At 35.0% G+C, this 18999-nt stretch overlaps 1 protein-coding gene across 2 annotated transcripts in view; it reads left to right on the forward strand.

Moving 5' to 3' along the window:
- The first annotated feature begins 95 nt into the window (after positions 1–95).
- fig4a (FIG4 phosphoinositide 5-phosphatase a) overlaps positions 96–18999 on the forward strand; it is a 66097-nt gene continuing 47193 nt past the window's right edge. Inside the window, exons 1-8 of one of the 2 annotated variants that reach the window (XM_059355977.1) lie at positions 96–237; positions 513–629; positions 3012–3110; positions 4838–4961; positions 12831–12987; positions 13941–13991; positions 15189–15352; positions 16150–16278. In XM_059355977.1, the coding sequence (XP_059211960.1) occupies positions 567–629; positions 3012–3110; positions 4838–4961; positions 12831–12987; positions 13941–13991; positions 15189–15352; positions 16150–16278 (787 nt within the window). In that variant the 5' untranslated portion in view covers positions 96–237; positions 513–566. Of the gene's footprint in view, positions 363–512; positions 630–3011; positions 3111–4837; positions 4962–12830; positions 12988–13940; positions 13992–15188; positions 15353–16149; positions 16279–18999 lie in introns of both variants that reach the window. The other variant, XM_059355976.1, reaches the window with a different exon arrangement.

Genomic DNA, 18999 nt, shown 5'->3' on the forward strand with positions numbered 1-18999 from the left:
ACCATGGTTAAGATGTGTATTTTTTAATAGTTACAAACCGTTTTAAAACATATAGCAATTTTCTGAGTCATATCGGCAAAAAAATATATAGCATTTCTCTATTCTTTTTTATCAATCGCATTTTCAGCCCTTCGAGCTTTTTGACCATGCGAGCCACCGTATCAGTTGACAGTCATGACAGTCACCTGACTAAAACAAAGTCATGTTGCAATATGCTAGCCGTAAATACTTAGGCAGGTTGGTACAATCACAATTAATGAATTAGAAACGTTCAAAGGGGTTATTTAGACTGCCAAAGGAGATGCATATTATCCCATCTGGGGATTATTTTTGGCTAACGCAGCTAACTTGCTAAATTAATGGTGAGTAACGTTACTTAGCTCGGAAAAAAAGATGCACACACTGGCAAGCAGTATGACTATATATGTATAACTGTTCTTCTAAAATGTCTGTATTGTTTTTTTGTGATGTGAAGTAATGGATTTTCACTTTGTGTTTCGCTCACTTTGCAGCAATTGTGTTTTCTCTTCTTGATTGGGACATTTTGGAGCAAATAAGGCTAAAAAATGCCTCAGTCAGCGGCTATCATCAGTGGGATTCAGAGGATGGTTCTGTATGAAACCAGAGCCGTAAGTCTGTTTTTTATTCTGATATCACCAACGTTTCATCATGTAAAACCTCTGGTCAGTCTGTTCATACAATAGGTTAAACCTGCAAGTAGCCAACAACATCTCTTTAAATGACATCCCATGTTAAAGTTGCTTTTTGTCTCTCTTGATGATTCCTGGTAAAAATTAGTACATAGTACATACATAGATAAAAAGTTCATTGTAAGAACAGGATGAGCAAAAAGGCTTATTTTTCATACTTGTCTTGAGCAATGGAAAGGTAAATGTCCACCCATTTTCTTTATCTACAGCAGCCTGCTTTATATTAGTCTTGCAAAGCCAGACCTGAAAAAATCCACATCTTTTCATGAGAAAAGTTCATAGCTCTGACACTACGATATGGAGATAGGTCCACAATGTTTCCCACTGGAACAACCTAATCACATTTTTATCTTACAATGATAACACACGTGACAGAAACTGGGTCTTGGAACCACCCACCATTACCATAGTCTTTCCTAACTCTGGTAGAAGTTCTCTCTCCTTTTTTCCAGGACAGGTAATATTCAAGACTTTTTAATGTTCACATCAATAAGACTGTCAAGATTTCAATTCTGAATTCAAAGTGGATCGAAGTGAACCTTCAGTTTGAATTATTGAATTATGAATTATTGAATTCGAAAACAGGATTGGTGAAATTGAAAATCTTACCATATGGCCTTAGAGAGGTACATTCCAGAAAAATATGGCAATAATATCACACTTGATACCAAGTAGCCATTTTTTTTCAAGAAGACTTTTTACATGTAAATTGCATTGACATCGAAATGGGACATTAACATATTTGCATGTATAATCAAATGATGGATTTGCAGAATTGTGAAATCTATTGATTTCAGTGTCTGAATGTTGTTCCATTTGTGCAGAGAAATTTTGTTTTCCCGAATATATAATAAAGCAAACAATTCTTGAGGGGGATTTAGAAATAATAAAAGCATTTTTTAAATTTTAATTAATTAATTACATTTTATATAAAAATTAATTAAAAAAAAAAGGGCAAAGTCACATTGGTGCAAAATCGGTGCACAAGCCACATAGAAAAGGTCTATTTCAGTTTAGCTGAAAAAAAGAATTTGGTCTTATTCATAATCAGTGAATCTTTCCTCTCTAAAATGGGTATCAGTATTGAAATTGTTCTAAAAAATTCCATATTGGTTGGGTTCTACTTATTATAATGATGTATTGTTCCTGCTGAAATAGGAACTTTAGTGGTAGATGTTTGATGTATGATGTTTTTTTTTTTAAACTTTACAGTGGAGTTGGAAGTAGAGCTCTGGTAGGATTGTTATTACCCATCAGCAAACACTAGATGGCAGCAAAAGAGTGTTAATGCTGATTTACCCCTCAAGGTTTTCTTTTTCTTTTTTTTTTTTAATTTACCTCCACAGAGTCAATTATAGGGTGCAGACTGTCAGAATGATTACTTTTTGCCAGACAAAATTACCCATAAATATTAGTTTAGTTTTGATTAGGTTTGTACACATCTGGCCTAAATATGTGCATAAACACATTCACACTCTTATTGAAATAATTTTGAATGACACCAGTATTAACTTAAAGGTGTTCTATAACAGTTTGATAAATGCCTCATTAATAGTCACAAACATTTGTTACACTTGAGCTATTGAAATTTTTTTTTGAACCTCTGGGAGCCTGTTTTACGGAACAGTGGATGAATGGACTGTCCATCTATTGTGGACAAAGAGTGCTCTATAGGATAGTTTGGAACAGGACAAAATGGCACTAATGGTTGCGGACTGTACTGATACACGATGTTCCAGTTTAATGTTCTTTAGAGGACAGAAAATCTTAAGCCATCTCGCAGCCCAGTCAGTGTGAGAAAAATAATGACTTGAAAGAAAGTCATACAAGACAGACCGTGATCATATTAGAATGTAGCCTTGAGATCACAAATGTGCTTTACCCTCAACTGTAGGGACTCTAATTCCAGGGTATATTTTCATGTATGATTATATGATACATATCTGCCTTGGATTTCTTTTGTGTATAATTTCACAGGCTTCGGATACATTCATTTTTACTTAGGTGGCTCATTGTGGAGAGAAAATGTTGCACATTATTTGGAAAAGAAAGTGAGACTTCAACAATGGCACTGTACTGCAGAAAGCTGACTTGTAATAACATACACCATCTACTGAAATTTGAAAACATACCTTCTCTTTATCCTACTGTGTTCTTATGCAATCACACAAGTAAAAGCATTTATTATTGTAAATAATAATAGTGTGCATATTCCCAAAAGCAGCAAAGTAGGCTGTATGGCACACATCAGCTCTGCAATGAGTGATCATACTTTATTCATGTTTTCATGTTTCTTTCCAGAGGTATTTTTTGGTGGGGACCAATCAGGCGCAGACCAAACACAGAGTCCTTAAGATTGACCGCACAGAACCCAAGGACCTGGTCATAATTGACGATAAGGTAAGTGCTGACTTTCCACCAGAGTTAGTACAGGGCTAATGTATATGCTTATGTAATACAGTACAGCACGCTTGGGGTGAAATTGTACAATCACTCAGCCTGTCCCAAGTGTATTATAGATGACAGGTTAGCTGATGAGTGCTGCTGCACCTCCTTTTCTTCTCCACTGCTCATTACCAGGATCTATGAGCGCCCAGTTGATTTGTTTGTTCGTGTTGTGGCTGATTATGATTATGATGTTTTTGTTATTATGAAGCATCCATGACTAAATATCCATCACCCCACGCTCTTATTCCTGCAGATATTACACTAACCCTGAGAAACCCTGTTTGTTTTTAACACACACTACTCTGCCAATCAAATGAAAAACATACTGAGTGCTTAAGAAGAGATGGAGAGGTGGATGTGAGCAGGTTTAAAGCAGCATCTTTTGCATTCTACCAAATAAAGAACTTTGTGTAAAAAACACAGAAAATGTAGCATACTTCATGCCTATATGCTGCACCTTTCTGTTGCACCTGTTTGCAAAAAATTACAATTCCGCACTGTAAAAATACCACATTCCACATAAAAGTCCTGCAGTAATAATGTTACTTAAGTACGTGAGCATCATCAAGAAAATATACTTAAAGTGGCATAAATTAAAGTACTCAATGCAGGAAAACATCCTGTGTAAGTTATTATATTTCAATTAAATAGTGTATAGATGTACACCATTATTTTGTATTACTGTTAACATTTAACATTTAAGCAGGAACTAATTTTATATAGGAGTGCTGTTTATTTCCCGGTTTAATTTGTTTGTTGTTTGATTTGTAAAATCCAAAGTAAAAAAACATGGCTCACAGTTATCCATTGACATCTTCAGATATTTTGTTTTTTTCCAGACAAAAAATCCAAACCTCAGAATTACCAAGTTTGCTGGAATATATGATGAGAAAAAGTCCCAAAATGTCACATTTACAAAGCTGAAACCATTAAATGTTGGTCTTTCAGCATGATAAATAAAAAATAAATAAATGACTGATTCATAACTAATTGATTTCTTGGCTAATTGTTTAAGCTCAAGTGTATAAAGCGTACAGTTTTGTTTAATTTCTTTCTTTTATTAAGGTCTTCATATGTTTTGTATGTAAAATCTTAATTTGTCACTGCAGTTGTGAGATAAATGTAGTGAAGTAAAAAGTTCAGCATTTCTCTCTGAAATATAGTGAAGTAGAAGGTGTCATTGTACTACTCATAAATTAGTAATACTTTAAAGTTTTACATGAGTAAATGTACTTAGTTACATTGCACCATTGGTGAAATCTGTAATATGGATAAAGAAGGTTCCTTTGCAGATAACTTGCATCCAAAGATTGTTGATCTGCTAGCATTTATTCTTTACAACACAGTAACTGTTTATTCATTAAGATATTGCAGAAACAATTTGCAGTGCAGCTAATCTATTTTGCTTAATTACCTCGCTGAGGATCAATCCTAAATACAGAATTTAGGGGGCCTTGATTAAACAAGGCTTGCTAGTCATTTACTTATTATTGCACAGAAAAGTTTCCCTGGCTCAGAATTCAATTATTAGTCCCTAAACGCTTGTGGAAGATCATGCTCTGTTTTTTCCTGTTGTTGCAATGTAAATTGAACACTGCAGGAACTATGCACATGAGCTGCTAACAGCTTTATTTGTGTGTACAAACATATTCACGTGTGTGTTTTTGTCCATCCTGTAGCATGTGTACAGTCAGCAAGAGGTTCGGGAGTTGCTGGGCCGCCTGGATTTGGGCAACCGTACCAAGATTGGCCAAAAGGGTTCCTCTGGCCTCTCGAGGGCTGTCTCAGCCTTTGGCATTGTGGGTGAGTACCTTCCTACCGCTGCCTTCCTCACTGTTAAAGCAGCAACCATTGTAGGGCACAAAGCATTGGTTCTACAGCTGTGCGTATTGACCTGGTTTTGCACATTAATTTAAGTGCTGGAGATGGAGAAATATAAAATAAAAGGAACACCTGGTGGTACATTGTCATTCACGACAATATAGACACGCTGCCACTATTACTTTTGAGCTTATAAAGTTCAATTTTCAGGTTTCAAATTATGACAATCAGTGGTGTATTCAGAAGGAAGAAGCTTTTTTTTTTTTTTTTTTTTTTGCATTTACATTTTTATTACATATCCTTTCCTTTGGAAGTAAATCAGGTGAAAGAAACCGCAACAATGCTGTTTGTGAAAGTTGTGTATTTGTGCAGCTTGTTTTTTTTTAAAAACATGTGTTTTTTGATTTTTGTTTGCAGATTACAGCTAGTCAAACAAGACATTATTACATGCAACAAAGCAAACTTTTTCTCCCTATTCTCCCTCCCATCCCCTCTTCCCCTCACCAAATAAGTATTAAAAAAACACGGTAAACCTATATAAAGAAAAGATGTAAATAAAGCAAAAAATAAATAAATAAATGAAATAAAAAAAATAAAAAATACATACATAAAAATAAAGAAAAAACAACAACAAAACATATATATATATATATATATATATATATATATATATATATAAACACATTTAAATTTAGTTATATAGACAAATACTGAAAACAGTTATAACACTGATAGATTTCAAGGGTGTCTCTCAAAGCATTATCACCACAAACATTCTACTCCCTCAGAGCCTCCTGCTGAAGCAAGTTACCAACATTAGCATCATGTCTTAAAAAAAATCATAAAAGGTCTCCAGATGTTATCAAAAACACGTTGTTTCCGTCTAATAATGTATGTTATTTTTTTCCATTGTCATGTTTGATGCCATCTCTTTAATCCATCTTCCAATTCTTGGTCCATCAACATTTTTCCAATTAAGAGAAATGATACATTTAGCCTGTAATATACACATATCTACAAATCTAGATTCTTTATTTTGTAATTTTGTAGCTTGTTATTTTGTAACTATTTCGTATTTTACATGATACAAATCTGTTTCCAAAAGACATAGGACACAAATACTAAGTAAACATAAATAAAAATAGAAAGTCAAAAATTCAGAATCGGTGTGTTTCCCAGTTTGAGCATTAAATATCTTATCTTTGTGCTGTATTCTGTTGAATGTAGGTCACTTCTTGTTTATTATTTTTTTCTCATCGTCTCTAATTTTTTTAAATTCCCAGCTCGGTAAATGACAAGTACGTGAATCTGCCATTGGCCCTGGCAGAGGCTTTCAAACAAAAGTGTATTTTTCTGTTGATCAGTGCCAAAAAAAGCCACATGAAGCCTCCTCTTATTCCAAGGATGCAGAATAATTTCTATATACACTATATTTTTTAGTAAATAAGCTACATTTTGTTACCTAAGACTAATCTCGACTCACAACACTTTTTAATTTCAACACTTTTATTAGTACTAAAAAAATAACCAGGCCATGAAATGTAATTAAAAACTACTTAATAAGTAATTGATTTAGTTTCTGATAAATGTCAGATTACAGTGGAAAACATCTACTTGTTTCATTTTGCAATAATAGTAGCAGCTTATCTCCTCTGTGCCTCTGTGTCTGTGCTTTGGACATTGTCCGACAGACCCAATTACAATTATTACAAGGTTTATTTAAAGCATTTATAGTATCTCTTCTGGCCTTTTGTTAACCCAAGTCACGGAGCACAGGTCAGTCATTTTTCCAGGTCAACCTATTCTGTGGGTCTACTTCTTATATAAAAGCCAAGGTTTGTTACATGAGGGGTTTGTGTAACTGTTCACACTTTGTAAGTCTTTGCCTGTACTTTCACTCCAATGGCTGTATGGAAAGTAATTGGTGCGAATTAGCTGTTTCACGTCTGTACAGCGTGACCAAGAAATGACCTACATTTCATGTCGCACACATTCTAATACACACAACAGAAGAGTGTTTGAATTTGTGCCGGTAAGCTTGTCTCTGTGATTTAATCAGGACCTGACATTTCTGTTTCTCTGTACTCTGGGCGGTCCTTGATCAGAGATAATTTGTATGTCACAGAAATGTACATTTGTAAGGAAACTATTATGTATCATTTGGGAAGGTCCTTATTTGTACAAGACATGGTAAAATCAGAAGAATGCTTTCATATTTTTCCTTCACATTTAAAAAAAAAAAAAGCCATAATCAAGTTAAACCAAATATTGACCTCAGCAAACCAGCTTTCCTCAAACAACCCCATTTAGCCCCAAAAATTATACAACTGAAAATACAGACTTGATGAACTCGAAACTTTACTCCCAACTGTCATGATCCATGCTACCAGGAGGACCAAACCTCAAATCATAAATAACTAGAGTGGCGCTCAGGGAGAGAGCTGTCCTCTATCAAGGCATAACCCATCTCGCAATGTTAACGTCCTGACTTGAGATGGTGTTCATTTGAATTTTTACATTTGGCAACTAATCTGGTAACGCTTTATATTAAGGTCCTTGTAATAACCATTAATTAACAAGTATTAAGGCCCTTGTAAGTCCTTACAAGATGCTTATTAACATTATTGTGTGTTTATAAGCTTATATAAGTGTTAATATGTTAAGTGTTAATGACCCACCCATTATGTCTTTGCCATGCCTTTATTAATCTTATTTTGTTTGCTTATTGATATTAAAATATACTTTATTGCTCATCTATTATAAGTTAACTATAAGTTAACTACGCTTTTTGCAACTACCGGATCTAAAGCGAGAACAATGCCTTATTACTTGTTAATCAATGGTTATTAAGGACCTTATTATAAAGCGTTACCATTAATTTTTCCGATTATTTTTAAACCACATGAATTCAGCACCGCTAATAACTTAAATTTATATAGTGCATTTCAGAAAACCCAAGGATGCTCTACATAAAGTGGGGGGTCAAAGGCTGTGATGACCAGGTGGTGTTTGAGGAGTCTTTTGAAAGTGTCCACGCATGAGGCCGTTTTGATGTCTGGTGGAAGACAGTTATAGGGTCTGGGGTCTGGAGCACTGAAAGCTCTGTATCCAAAAGTCTGCAGTCTGGTGGAGGGGATGGACCGCAGCCTCCGGGATGGAGTATAATGATGGAGGAGATCAGCTAGGTACTGGGGGGCAAGGAAATGGAGGGATTTGTATTTAAGCAGGAGCATTTTATGAACAGGAGTATTTTTGTAATACATCAATGTTACAAAGGTGGAAAACAGTTTGTGTAGTCACTCCGGCCAGTAGTTTTTTCCCGTAATCTTGCTGACAAAGAAAATGTGTCATTATGTGTTTATGTACAGAAATACAGAAAAATCAAGCCAAAAACATTACCTTCATTACCCTATTTGCAGTGTTAACGAAAGTGAAAATGAATCTTAATATATCCCAACATATTGCAGGACTCAGCTATCATAACTGTAACGTCAGTATATAAATATCATTAATGCAACAAATACTAAAAATGTTTTTATTATGGGGTGCACATGTTGCCGTCTGTTATACCACATTTTTATATGTTATAAATAGTTGCCACTGATTGCAGCCAAAGGCCAAGAAATGTTTTCTTAAAGTTGTGGCAGCCTGGCAACTGTTACTGTCCAACCCCGATATTCTCAAAAACAGAGCTAACATGCTGATTTTTAGCAGGTTAGTTTAATGATAAAACCACAAATATCAAGTATAGTGGCACCTGGGACAAAGTCAGGGGCTCACAAAAGTCAGGTGGTTTCTTCCTCTTGAGAGCATGAATGTCGGTACGAAATTTAATGGCAGGTATTTCAATCCAGTGGTGGACTTGGCTTCCTTTTGTTGACAGTGCAAGTCCCCATAAATCATTACACTTTAGGGTGAAGACTTGGTTTAATGTTCAGGTTGGGGCAAGTCTCCAGAAAATGAATGTAAGTCAATGTCCTCTGAAGTCATGGAAATATGTTTCTGTTTGTGTGTGGAGCTCTTTACTTTTCCATTTCTGGCAAAGAAAGATACTAGCAATTGCTAGCTAATATTGGCAAGGTTTCTTCCGGTGCATAATCACAACACATCTAAGCTAATTCGTTGAGGCTTAAGATGAGTTGGTCACTCTGACACAGACAGATTTCAATGTCTGCTTTTTTCCACTGTGCCCTAATGTCATCTTTGCTCACAAGCAGCTATTTGTCACTGTGTCACTGTGTCATATAAAATAAAAGCTTATTTTATGTTGGGTTCAGTTTATCTTGAGAGCACCCCTTTTTTATTACTGTATGTAATGAGTATCATTGTTGTAAGTGTATTTTTATTTTCTTCCATCTGGTTTTGTCAGTCTGACCCATCTCTGCCAGGAAGAGACACAATGAACTGACAAAGGAATTATCATTCAGAAAAGCCACAAGTGGAACAATATTTGGTTTAGTACCTGACCTCTGTTGGTCCTCATCTCTGCTTGAGGTTGCATTAGCCACTATTAGCACAAAACACCCGACTGCTTCCGACCCAGCTGTCATGGGTCCAGTTGCATTGTGGGTAATCTCAGAACTAGCGATGGCCGTTTGGAAGAAACCTGCCAACTCGAACATCTATTACGTTAACAATCAATTAATCAGTTTATAGCAATGTTTTTATACATGTATAAAAAAACATGCATACATGGGCAAAATAAAATATATACATACAGTACTGTGCAAAAGTCTTAGACCTGTTTCGATAACGGGCGCTTTTATTTTGAAAGTACAAAAAGTGACTTCCTGACGATCGTAAAACTAACTAACTTGAGATTATACTGTAAAGATAATGTCAAGCAGTTCAATGTTTTATGTTTTAGCCCCCGGCGAGGTATGAGGTTAGTTTTCACAGTAATCTGTCATATTTAAGTACATTTTGTTTTTAAATAAGTTTTGGATAAAATTAAACTCAGTAATTCATGTTAGCAAGGTTTGATAAAGCAAGCTATTTTTGCTCCAATTAATATAGAACTGAACAATCGGCAGTGTTTCAGTTCAGTCAGTTCTGATACACAGTCATAGATAAAATTAAGATAAAAAAATACTCAGCTTGTTAAAATTCCACGAAATCGACCAAATGTTCGTGACCATTAATCGATCATCGATTAATTATTCCCGTCCCTACTCAGAACCCACTGGCTATAGGTCTGATGGCGATTTAGCCAAATGTGTGGTGTTCCAATGTAGCCGGTGGATATCCAGATATAGGATAATGGATTTTTGGGCCAAGACTTCTTCCCCTGTGTTGATCATTGTTTACAGTCTGATTAGCAACTTGACTTGTGAGAATGGGATCGGATTTGAGAGAGGACATCTACGGTCACATTGTTTAACAACTAACGTTTAGTTACATCAGCTAAACTACAGTAATAAAAATCTAAGTCCATCAGATAATGGCTAATGTGTTCTGAGACTACATTTTAGACAATGTGTCCTGCCTCTTTTGCTCCACAAAAGGACTGTTTACCTACATAAATGGTCTATGCAACTCGGACTACAAATCGACTACAAACCAGAACGCTTCTGATACCACAATCTGCTCCCATTGCCAACAAATTCTGAATTCATATGCACATATCTGTTTATAGAGATTACTTTGTGGGTAATGTAGGAGTCAGGTTTTGACAGGAAAGAACAATTCATGGTATTAAAGGATGATATCACTGGTTCTACTGCATCAATTTTGATCCATTTTCTTCAAACTGTCCATCTTTAGAGACAGAGCTGCACCTTGTCAATAATGTGAATACTCAGAAGTACAAACACTATATAATATGTTGTGAATGCCGCATTAGACCCTCTCTCCCTGCTAAACACCCACATATTTCAAACTCCATGGCCTCAGTGTGTAATGCAGGCCTGCTGGTAAAAACAAATCTCTTTTCTCACAGCTTGAGTGGATTAATCCAGTTTACGTGACTTCCGGTAATATCTTCGGTCTAACAAAGTCTCCCTACAAAGTGCATTATACAACTGTTTTCACAGGATGAGTAGTACTCCGTAGCATGAGGAAATAACCTGGTATTTGACAAAATACAAAAACTCCCTGGAGAGATCAGACTGGCGAACTCCTTGGCCTTTTTTATAGGTAGTACAACTTTAGACTTAAAATGATGATTTAAAAAATACCTCCTAAAAAACATGTCGACAAGGTTTGTAGCCTAAATTAAATATTGATTCGTTGGGTCTCTTATTTAGGTACAAAAGCTATTCTCTTAATTTTTTTTTTCATCAGTTATTTAAATGATTTTACTTTGTTTTTCTTTTTCTAATTAGTAGCTCCTTTTCACAATGTTTTATAACTTTTAAACTGTTTATATCATTGTTTGTTCGTCATCTTTAATTGTCTTAAGCACTTTATTTCTGATATGAACTATACTTGTATGTTACTATATATATATATATATATATATATATATATATATATATATATACTATTTTATTTTTTTAAAGAGCACTTCTAATACATTTTGTAAACATAGGGACTGAAAAAGTTAATTTAGTGGATAAATCCTGAGCCCTGTGTTTGAGCTAATTTACTCATATATATAATTGGTTGTTATGTATTCCCAAATTAGCATCATACTGTATGCACCAGCATTTCATTACATAATTACAGCACAGTGATACTCTGTGGTTCTAAATAGTCCAGATGCACAAGGGCTTTTTATTTAGATGCAAAATCATCACTGTGACACTGGTTAGTCTGAGCAGTAATATAATGCAGGTGTGTGTCTACTAGCTTTGATGGCACAAATATTACAAATATAATATTGCATGCATCATCCACAACCATTATGCACTAAATGTCACGCATGATAAAATAGCTCATCAAAAGCTGAAAGCAAATCTAATTATGTAAGACTAAATGGATTGCATAGTGGGGTATGACACACACACTCATGATCCACCTCCACAAATGGAGCTGTTCACTTGTTTGTATTGTCAAAGCTGTAGCTGACTGGCAGGCAGCAGAAAGGTTGACCTACAAATCAGTCTGCTCAGACGCTTTTCTCTCAGCTTCAGTGGTGTTGTGTGAATTGTTCAGGTTATGTCAGGGGTAAAGTGAGTACAAAAAGTTTTTAGAAAGTAACATTTGATTAGTGTTGCAAAGAAAATAGCCAGTACATTTCTGGCAAATTTCCAGCAACTTTCCATGTGAAGTTAAGCTGGGGAATTTTGGAAATATTCAAAATTGAAAAATAATGACATTTCAACAGATTTATTTTAATTTGAATTATTTTGTTGAACAATCAATTATTTCATTGAACAACAAAAATATGAATGTTGAGTTAAATACTCACCCCTCCCGACTCCACCCATTCAAAAATTAAGTATAAAGAACCCCCCCCCCCCCCTCCAAAAAATCCTTAAAAGTCTCATTCAAAATGTTAAATGAAAAGAGCCCCTATACCTGTAAAAAAATAAATAAAAAAAATGTAGAATTGAACATGTGATGGAGGAATGCTCAGTGCATGAAGGGGTGTGTGGCCCCGTAAGGGGGCGTGGTCTCAGCAGCCCTGCAGTAAGTAGTGTGCTATGTGCATGTGATTGAGGAATGGCAGAGATACTCAAGTGCACTTCTGGTTGTTTTAGTCAAGATTATGCTAGAATATATTTCCCCAACTATATTTAAGGGCCAACCTTATTTTTTTTTTAATACCCAGTTTATTCCCATAAATTCCTGTTAATTTCCATTGAAAGTTTCCAACTTTGAAAATTCTCGGAATTCTGCAACCCTTCTTTTGATAAGTTTATTCTTAAATGTTTTTAAATTGTACTTTTTTTTTTTTTTACTTCACAGGGTTTGTACGCTTTCTCGAGGGGTACTACATTGTGTTGATCACCAAGCGTAGAAAGATGGCCGACATCGGTGGCCACTCAATCTACAAAATTGAAGACACCAGCATGATCTACATCCCCAATGACTCTGTCAGGGTCACACACCCTGATGAAGCAAGGTACTGTATCATTCTCCCACTTTTAAGGGTGAAGTTTAAGATCTTGTGGTTCATCAAGTATTTTTTATACGTCATATATTCATGTTTACATTATCACTTGGCATTTAAATGCACACCCTCACTCATTAGGCTCACTTTAGTCAAGAAACGTTTTTATTTAAAATATTTTCTGACTTAAAAGACTAAAAATTCCAAAAATACTTTTTGGACTCGGTCTGATACACCTTTTGAGAGCATAAGTTGTGCTTTAAAGAAATACTTTACCCTCAGAATGATCATTTGTATACCTTTCATTCTTAAAGAAAACTTGGCGAACAAAGGTGAATAAAGAATCCAAAAATGTAGAAAATTAAGGTAATGGGGGGGCAAAACATAATTTTTTACAAACGCACAAATTAAACATTTTCCACCAGAATCTTAGCATTTAAACACTCATTTAGGAAGTGGTAAAGTAGCAAGATTTTAGTGAAAATGCACGTGAATAAATGGAACTTGAATTATACTGCATGAGAGTTATCTTTTCATAGTTTTGTAGCCTCAATTAATATAACTCAACAAGTTTTCTTCAAGAATTCAAGGTAACGTGAATAGAGTAATTGATATACAAGTGGTCCTTTTGAGGTTAAAGTACTCCTTTGATTTCATATGCTTGTAGTTATTTGAACATGTTTGCACTTCTATATGGACAAGGAAAATAAAATATAGTGATATTAAAGATGTACTTTGCATTTTCAGATATGCATCCATTTATTTTACTCAGATAGATATTTAAACATGTTGGTCTAATGTCTGAATAAGCACCACTTTAACATAAAAGCCATGAAGGCCAATTTACAAGGTTGAATCTTGAATTATTTCTGTAACACTTCTAACACAGCACACACAGCACACAACAGTTTTTCGAATACTTATTTCTGATGTGTGTGTGACTGACTGGGTTTTTGCTCTCCTAGATACGTGCGGATTTTTCAGAACGTGGACCTTTCCAGCAACTTCTACTTCAGGTATGACAAATTCTCTCACAATAACAGTTTAATTTGTCACTATATCACCAATGAGCTTAAAATTAATTTCTATGAAAGACATAATACCTGCCCTCTATGATTAACTTTTATTTGAACTTATAATAATATAATAAAATCATGAAAAAGATGCTAACATACCTTGATTGATCCTAACAAAAACTAGCAAATTCTCGTCCCAACTCACAGTTCTTTCTGTTTCAAATTGTACAACATGTGGTGGATTTGTTTCTCTACCATTGTTTTGTTATTGTTTATCTGGATCTGTACTGTTGTGGTCACTTAAAAAAGGACAATAAGCCAGAGCCAAAAAACTTCCCAAAAATCATATATTAATATTATTTTATACCTTTACTAAGTTAAATATTTTAACCAACTTAAGCCCTGATTATTACCACAACATTTTTGCAATAATGTTTTGTTTTGAATAAAAAATACACACAAAGGTAATCATTTTTGTATCCCTAATGTGAGGGGTATTTTTTTTTTCTTCACAGTCTTGGATATCTCAGTATTTAGCAACTACATTGATCTGAAGCATTTTGTGTAGTGTAATATATAGAATAAAATTTCAAAAGACACTGATTATTAAACATATATAAATAAGTATAATATAATAATTATAATAAAAGGAATATTGTATGTCATTTTACTGAGTGAGATTTTTTTTTAACCAACATCAATCCTGATCATCAAATATTAATTATTTGGATTTCACTGGGGACATTGTTTGTCCTCAAGGGTCTGGGGAAAACCTGCAATAAAACTCTCTTCTTTGCCAAAATGTGTGCCATATGCATTTAAACAGTGAAAAATGCGATGCACATTCATTACGAATACTTTATTTTTGGATAGGGACAGTGCACATTGATGAACATCGATAAACATCTTTGTATCTTCGTATCTTTGTCTTATAGCAAGACTGCTAGTTTGCATCCGTAGTCCGTAAAAAAATTAAAAATAAATACAAATATAAAAGACAGCAAGTACATAGGTAAGATACAAATAGAGGAGACAACACACAACACATACCAGACCCAGACAGGATATAACTATGCAATAAAAAGTGATGTTCAAGTCGTCTCAAGTCCAGTTAGTGGTCACACTTTTGATGTGATTTGATTATTGGACAGTATAAGCTGTACTTGTTTTGAACGCTATTGCCGCTGTGCCCTGCAGCTACAGCTACGACCTCAGCCATTCGCTGCAGTACAACCTGACTCTGCTGCAGAGGCCGTATGAACTGTGGTCGTCACCAACCTCCTCCGCTGAGGAAGAGGTCCACACACAGAGCAAGCAGGACAGCTTCGACATCTTTGAAGATGAGGGTCTGCCAACGCAAGGTGAGCAGAAGTCAGTGGTGGAAAGTAACTAAGTACATTTACTCAAGTGCTGTACTTAAATACAACTTTGACATACTTTAACTTTAATTATTTTTTATTTTTCTTCTACTTTTTACTTCAACTGCGCTACATCTCAGAGGGAAATATAGTACTTTTTACTCCACTGCATTTATCTGGCATTTAAAGTTACAACTGCAGTTAATTTTACGTGAAAAAACGAACATGAAATTCTTTTATATTATGAAGTACTGCAAAAATCTGCCCAGTAGTATACAAAGTTTAAAAAATTTGGTCCGCATGGACAAACTACAACTTAAAATGCTGTTACGTGCATTTTTTATTGATAAAAACTGAAAAGTCTAATCCTCCATATCACTTTGAAAGAAAGTACCTTTACTTTTGATACTTTAAACACATTCTGCTTGTAAAACTTCTGTAAGTTACATGTTGAATTCAGGACTTTTACTTGTAATACAGTATTTTTAGACTACATTAACTGAAGTAAAGGATCTGAGATCTTCCTCTGCCACAGGTAGAAGTTGATCAGTAACCCTTATATTCACTGTTCACTGATATATCTGCCTGTGTTGTTGAAGTCATTAAAAAATCCACTCAAAAATAACTTGACATGTGCACTGTAATACAAAAACATAATATCTTGTTCCACATTGCCTGTGTCACCTCAGCCTTGTTTCTTTTTTTCCATTTGCTGCTTTCTAAATGATAATTTGTTCTGATCCTATTTCAGTAAAATGATCCTGAGGTTTTATATGTTCCTACTTACTCTTCCGCCACAGTGGTTAACGGCCTCCAGAATGAGCCGTACTACAAGTACGTGTGGAATGGGAAGCTGCTGGAACGAGTCAAGGACAGTGTGCATCATGACTGGCTTATGTATATAATCCACGGCTTCTGTGGCCAGTCCAGTATCCTTTGAGAATTGTCAAGTTAGTTTGTGCACTGCACAATAACAGCAACATGATCCACTTGTTGCTTTGGGTTTTAAAAGAGGAACTTAAAAAATATGTGTCATACATGCAAACTGTATAGTAGGGATGGGAATAATCAATTGATTATAGATTAATGGTCGTGAAGAGTTTGGTAGATCATGTGGAATTTTTAATCGATCTGTGTATTTTTAAATTTGATTTTCTGTGACTGCGTATCAATACTCACTGAACTGAAACACGGCCGAGCGTTCAGTTCTGCAGCCGTACGTCAATAAGCCAATGAGTTGAAAATTAAGTTGGATAAAGCTACAGTTTGCAAACTGAAAGTTGCAATGACAATTATAAAACACACATAAATACAGGAGTATTAATTTCAGCAAAACTATCTTACTGTATCAAACCTTGCTAGAATGAATATTGAATTTAATTTGATCCAAAACGTATTTAAACACAAAACACATTTAAATATGCAAGATTACTGTGAAAACTAACCTCATGCCTCTTTGAGGGCTAAAACATTGAACATCTTGACGTTATCTTTACAGTTAAATCTCACTTGATTTAGTTTTACGATTGACAGGCAGTCTCTTTTTGTCCTTTCAAAATAAAAGCGGCCATTATCAAAACAGGCTTTTGCATAAAACTGTATATTTTTTAATTTATTTTGCCCATGTATTCATGTTTTACACATACTGGAGTATGTATAAAAGCATAGCGATTAATTGATTAATTGATCGTCAACATTATAGATGCTCGAGTTGTCAGATGTCAGCAGCGTTTGATTTAAATATCACACACTAGTAGAAGACAGAACTTTATCCCTTGCAATGCTGTGTTCTGTCTACACTCCCCTTCATCTCTCAGCCTCAGCACCACTTGTTGAACTGAACTCAACCTACATCACCGCACGTGGATTGCACTGTGAGCGAGCTAGAGTGTGTGAATCATCACAAATCTGCAGAAGCAATTTGCGTTTGTTCTTAGAGCTTTAGCAAAACAAGTATGGCAATTAAGCGATGGTTATCAGGTATGCAAACACAGGCACTTATATAATCGCTTCATCTGTTATCTGCAGGGAAAAGGCAGCAACATGATGCATATTTAAACAGATAAGCCTCACGTTTTTGTTTTTTTTGGATCGAAGACACATCCCCCTGTTTGTACATGCACATTTCTTTGTTTGTCGGAGTTCTTTGCCTTTTATTTCAGCGCCACTGTAGCTTTTGCTTTGAAGACACAAGCTACATAACAGGGATTAGTATCAGGCTCCACATGAATAATTTCCTCTCCGTTTTGTGAGAAGCTTTTGTAGTATTGATGCATGGTTTGCTGCTGCAGAGGGGCTTTGGGCTTGTTAAGATCTGATTTATTATGGTAAAAGTCTACAATTTCAGATTTCAGTCATTTACAATTAAGTCTACTTTGCATAATTCACAATAATTACTCCTTTCAGTGAAAACAAGTTACTCTTTATCATTAATTAATTTCTGACAAATGTATATTTCTATGCCAGTTTTTGTGTTGCAGCAGTCGGATAAATTCAGGTGCACTTTACAGTCAGTACTGTATCAACACTCTCTTGTCATGCGGGCATGCTGCCACAGTGACATTGTGTGGGCGCTTTGAGTTTAGACAATTCCTGGAAACAGTTTGGCCTTCATTGCTGTTTTTCTAAGAGCTTGAGAGGACAAATGGGTGCAATTAAATGGAAGGGGGAGTAAATGAGAGAAAAAAGGAAGAAAAAAAGAAAATGAGTAGACACTGAAGCAGCCAGGAGAAAAACATTGAAGAGGCAATAAGGGGGGAAAGGAAGACATTGGACCTAATCAGTAATCCCTTAGCAATCATGTGGAAACTGATTAAAACTTCTGTAGGATACAATAATTAGTTATTTCCCAAATGTTTGTTAGTGTAGATAACACAGTTTATATGGGATATAAAATATTAAAGCAAATACAATAAACTTTAATTTTGTGTTGATTTTGTCGCCCCCTGTGGATAAAAACGGTAGTGTTTCCATGAGCATCTGCACCTCGTATCATAAAGATCTTTACCTGGCCAACGCTTCCATTTGTTTTGTTTGTCTTCGAAGGGAGTGAAAGAAAAAACGCCACCTATTTCTAATCCTTTTTTCTCTCATTTTAAACCCAGGATGCAGGGTGCGAAGTGATGATGTAATGTATTTATTTGTAGATATCTTAGATAAATAACTGTAACATGACGATCGTGAAACAAAGTAAACTTTGTTTTATTCACCAAAGTAATTTCATATATCATATACAGTACTGTTTTTCTACTAAAACTAAGTGGCTTGCTTGATATCACAGATGTAACTGCACTATAACTGATTGACCACAGCATGGCGTCTCAATTACTTTTAGTTTTAGATCAAAATTGCTTGGTTTATTTTAGATTTGAGTTGGATATTGAAGATAATTATGATACAAATAATTTGTTTATTTCTATCCCTTATGCTTAGTTTGCACTGGTTCAAGATGCAAAATAAATAACAACTTGTGGCCAAATGAGGCCAAATAAAAAAAAAAGAGTGTGGTAAGGATGAATAGTAAGAGATGACTACAAAAAAAGACAAATTTAATATAATAAAAATGAGAATGTATTGTGTGTGTGTATGTCTGTGTGTGTGTGTGTGTGTGCAAACAGGTGATTGTATTGTCAGTGTATTATTATTATTAT

The sequence above is a fragment of the Centropristis striata genome, chromosome 18, assembly GCF_030273125.1.
Source record: "Centropristis striata isolate RG_2023a ecotype Rhode Island chromosome 18, C.striata_1.0, whole genome shotgun sequence".
NCBI lineage: Eukaryota > Metazoa > Chordata > Actinopteri > Perciformes > Serranidae > Centropristis > Centropristis striata.